General features: G+C 62.4%; 1 protein-coding gene across 1 annotated transcript in view; it reads right to left on the bottom strand.

Annotated features, from left to right (window-relative positions):
• ARHGAP27 (Rho GTPase activating protein 27) overlaps nt 1-4,311 on the bottom strand; it is an 8,599-nt gene that overhangs the window by 2,463 nt on the left and 1,825 nt on the right. Inside the window, 7 exon segments of the mRNA XM_017744742.1 lie at nt 8-122; nt 510-614; nt 1,859-1,946; nt 2,045-2,112; nt 2,205-2,315; nt 2,646-2,861; nt 3,590-4,018. Of these exon segments, the coding sequence (XP_017600231.1) occupies nt 8-122; nt 510-614; nt 1,859-1,946; nt 2,045-2,112; nt 2,205-2,315; nt 2,646-2,861; nt 3,590-4,018 (1,132 nt within the window).

Genomic DNA, 4,311 nt, shown 5'->3' with positions numbered 1-4,311 from the left:
GGGGGGCGGGGGGCCCGGCTCACCCTCCGGCCGATGCTGTCGGCGATGGCCCGGTGCCAGGCGGTGATGATCTGTTCCGAGTCGTGCTGGATGAGGAATTCCGAGCCCTCCCGCGTCCTCAGCTGCAGGAGCAGCAGGCAAAGGTCAGGGAAAGGGCACGGGGCTGCCGCAACCACGCGGATTTGGGAACCAGGATGTGGCTGAGCCCGACGCCAACTCCGGTGACACCAAACGGTGCCGGGGAGCTGGAACGGCTGGAAACCTCATTCCTGTGCAAAGCCCGAGTGGAAAAACTCCTCTGGGGGCCAGGATGTCCCTTGGTAACCTCTCGGTGCCCATCAGGACGGGACAGTGGCCGGCAGTGCAGTGTGTCCCTGTGCTCCCACCCCGGTGTCCCCACATCCCCAGTGTCCCCAGTTCCATCCCCTGCACCCCTGCTGGGATGAGCCGGGCAGGTGTGGCATTGCCCTGTGGTGTGACCAGGTTCCCTCCTGCTGTCACCTGCTCACCTCCAGGACATTCTTCTTGCTGGACTTGTCCCTGCCGGCCCAGGTGAGGGTGGCCCCGCGCAACTCCACCGTGTGCTCGGGGGTGGTCAGGGTGCTGGGGTGCCTCTGTGGGGACAAGGGGATGAGGGTGGCACCTGCCCAGAGGGGACAGGGACACCAGGATCCTGCTGGGGGGTGTGGGCTGCCCTCCTCCAGAAAGGCAAGATTGCCAGATGTCCTCCATGGGACCCCTCTGTCCCCTCCTGTGGTCTCTCAGGACTAGGACGTGGGGCTGCGTGGTGGGGTGAGTGTCACGGCCACCAGCTTGGGGACAGCCAGACCCTAGGCCTGCCATCACCTCAAGGGACATTCCCAGCCTTTCCCAGGGACCCCGGGGGGCTCCAGCTTTGGGGTCCCTCTCAGTGACACTGCGGGAAGGGAGAGAGTGGTTGCCCCCAAGGAGGGGATTTTGCAGGGGGAGAGCATCAGACCCACTGGTTCTCCTCGTGCCCTGGGTTTCAGGGTACTTTGGCCACGGCCCCCTCCCCCAAGAGCCTCTGCACCCCCAGACAGAGCCCTGGACCCCCGAGGTGAGGCCAGCACTGCGTCTCCCCCAGCTGTGGGTCCCCTGTCTCCCCCCTCTCTGCTGTCACCGCAGGGTGTTGCAAGACCCACGACAACTTCTGCATCCGGTGGCTGCTGGGCACTGGAGGGGGAACTGGGCCCGGGGGGGGACTGGGGCTGGCACTGCTTCCTCCTGCTGGCTCCCACCAGCTCCAGGTGCCCCACAACTGGCACCCCTGTGGGGAGAGCGTGTGTGTGTGTGTGCGGGGGGGCGAGGGGACATGTCCCAGTGCCAGGGGTCCCTGTGCATGGCACCTGCCCCGGCCTGGGGGTCCTGGTCCCATCCTTCAAGTGCTGATCCCCTCACAGGGTGCTGGCCCTGTGCCCTGGATGTTGGCCTCATCCTATGGGTGCTGGTTCCATCCCGCAGGCTTCGACCCCATCCTGTGGATCCTTGCCCTGTCCTACAGATGTTGGTCCTATCCTGTGGATGCCGGCTGCATTCTGTGGGTGCTGGCCATGCTCCCCCTCCCCTAAGAGCCCCTGCACTCCCTAGACAGAGCCCTGAACCCCCACCCCAGAGGTGAGGCCAGTGCCATGTTCCCCATGGGTGCCTGTCCCTGTCCTACAAGTGTTGGCCACATCCTGTGAGTCCTTGCCCAGTCCCAGGGGTTCTGTCCCAGTCCCATAGGTTCTGTCCCAGTCCCATGGGTTCTGGCCCTGTCCCATGGGTTCTGTCCCAGTCCCATGGGTTCTCGTCCCACCCCACAGGAGCTGCCCTGCCCCGAGGCCATTGGGGCTCTCACCAAGGCGCTGGCAGCTGAGTGCTTGGAATCCTTGAAGAAGGTGAGGATTCCCCCTTCCAGCACTGTCCAGGAGGAGCTCCAGTTCTTCCTGGGGAGCAGAGCAGGGGTCATACAGTGGGATAGCACAGCCCCTCCACCCTGCTGGACTCCTGTCGCCAGTTGCAGGGGACACCGGGATGTTCTTACCGGAGCCGCTTCCCTCTGTCCAGCGTCTTGGTCCGGTTGAGCACCCCAGCTTTTTCGAGGCTTTTAAACTGGAAAGTAAAGGTGGGGGTGTCAAATTTGCCCCCTGCTCTCCCCGGTGCCAGGGTGGGGGCAGGCTGGGTGCCCCTCGCTGCGTGCTCACCTTCTCCTCCTTGGTGCCCGCTGCCGGTGACCCGGTGCCGTGCCAGGCCAAGAGCCCGCTGTCCTGGCTGGAGCCGCTGCTGGCCCGCTCATGGCGGCCGCCCGATGGCACCTGGGCAGGGAGGGGTCAGGTGAGGCCCAAGGTGCCCCTGCCAGGAGGGGGCTGTGCTGTGCACCCACGGCACCCCAGAGCCCCTGCAGCCCCTGCTCCGGGGGCTTGTGAGGACGTTTATCCCTGGCAGTTACCCCTGTCTGCATCTTTGGCCCTGTCCCCATCCCCATTGCTGTCCCTGTCCTTGTCCATAACCCATCCCTGTCCCTATCCCAGTTCCTATCCCTGTGCTCATTCCTCTTCCATTCCCTGTCCCTTTCCCTGTCCCCATGCCCATCCTCAGTCCTGTCCCAATCCCTGTTCCCATCCCTTCCCATCCCTATCCCGTACCGTGTCAGGGGCGAAGTGCTCGGGGTAGAACACGATTCCCTCGGGGTGGCTGTGCCCATACCAGCCTGGAGGTGAGCCCAGCTCCTCAGGGCGCCTCGGGGACAGGCAGAGAGAGGCCCCCTGATCATAGGAGCCCACGGGCGAATAGTCTTCCTCGGGATAACACTCCAGCTCATCTGGAGACAGGTCGGGATAATCCGTTTCTGGAGTGGGTGGCTGGAGAGAAGAGACTGGTCAAGATCTTGTGCCCTACCAAGAGACCTGCATCCCTGTGTGGCTTGCCCAGGTGGGGGCTGCCCCATCTCCATCATCTCCATCTCCATTCCCATCTCCATCTCAATCCTTGTCTCCATCTCCATTCCCATTCCTGTTTCTATCTCCATCTCAATCCCAGTATCCATTCCCATCTCCATCTGCACCTTCATCTCCATTCCCATCCCTGTCTCCCATCTCCAGCTTCATCCCTGTCTCCATCTCCATCCCATCCCATCCATGTTTCCATCTCCATTCCCCTCTCTTTTTACATCCCTGGATCTGTTCCCATCTCAATCTTCTTCTGTCTTCATCTCCATTCCCATCTCCATTCCCATCTCCATTCCCATCTCCACCTTTGTCTCCATCTTCATCTCCATTGCATCTCCCATCCTTTCTCAATCTTCATCTCTGCCTCCATTTTCATCCCACCCCGTTTCCATCTGCATTCTCATCCCTTCCTACACCCCTGTATCCATACCCTTGTCCATCTTCATCTGTCTTCATCTCCTTTCCCATCTGTCTCCGTTTCCATCTCCATCTCAGTCTCCATTTCCACTGCATCTCCCATCCCTTTCTCAATCCCGATCTCTGCCTCTGTCTCCATTTTCATCCCATCCCTTTTTCATCTCCATTCCCATCCCTGTCTCCCCCCATCCCAAGCCCATCCCCGCGCCTCGCTGGGTGCTCACCCTCTGCTCCATGGGGCCGTACCGCGTCCCCCCAGGGTGCATCTCCCGGGGGCTGCCCGTGTCTCCCGCAGTGGGGGGGTCCCACGACGTCTCACCTGTCACCGAATTATAGAAAAAAGTCTGTCCGCTTCCTTGGTCCACGTGCTGTTCCCACTCGGGAAGCTCCGGGCTGTGTGCGAGTGAGGAGGCGGGAGAGGCGGCGGGACTCACTCCATCAGCCGCCTGCCCAAAGGGACAATCCCACGTGGTCTCGCCCGTCACCGGGTTATAATAAAACAAATGTCCACTGTCCGTGTCCGTGTGGGTTTCCCAGTCCGACACGGAGCCGCCGGGCTCCTCTGGGGCCAAGCTGGCGGCTGCGGCCTCTTCCCGCAGCTCCTGGATGTTGAGGTAGATGGGATCGGGTGTCTCCTCTGACTCCTTGCGTGCCTGGGGGGACACGGATGTGTCACTACGGCAGCTGGGACGGCGTTCCTGGGATGTCCCCACTGTGGTGTCAGGGTGGCAGCTGGGTGAGGGGCTGAGGAGCCGGATCCTGCTTGGGTGGCTGGGAGGTGGAGAGGGGCACCCACAGCACCCAGAGTGGGGCAGGGAGCACCCACTGGCCATGGAGAGACATCGGTGTCCCCAGTGCCAGCACCTGTGTCACTGCTGTCCGTGTCACCTGCTGCTGGCAGCACCCTCACAGCCAGCACCACGTCACTGGCACCTGCATCACCACC

Source organism: Corvus brachyrhynchos, unplaced genomic scaffold (genome assembly GCF_000691975.1).
Source record: "Corvus brachyrhynchos isolate BGI_N302 unplaced genomic scaffold, ASM69197v1 scaffold479, whole genome shotgun sequence".
Taxonomy (NCBI): domain Eukaryota; kingdom Metazoa; phylum Chordata; class Aves; order Passeriformes; family Corvidae; genus Corvus; species Corvus brachyrhynchos.
Note: the sequence above shows the minus strand (reverse complement) of the source record. Positions and strands in the feature narration are given on the sequence as shown.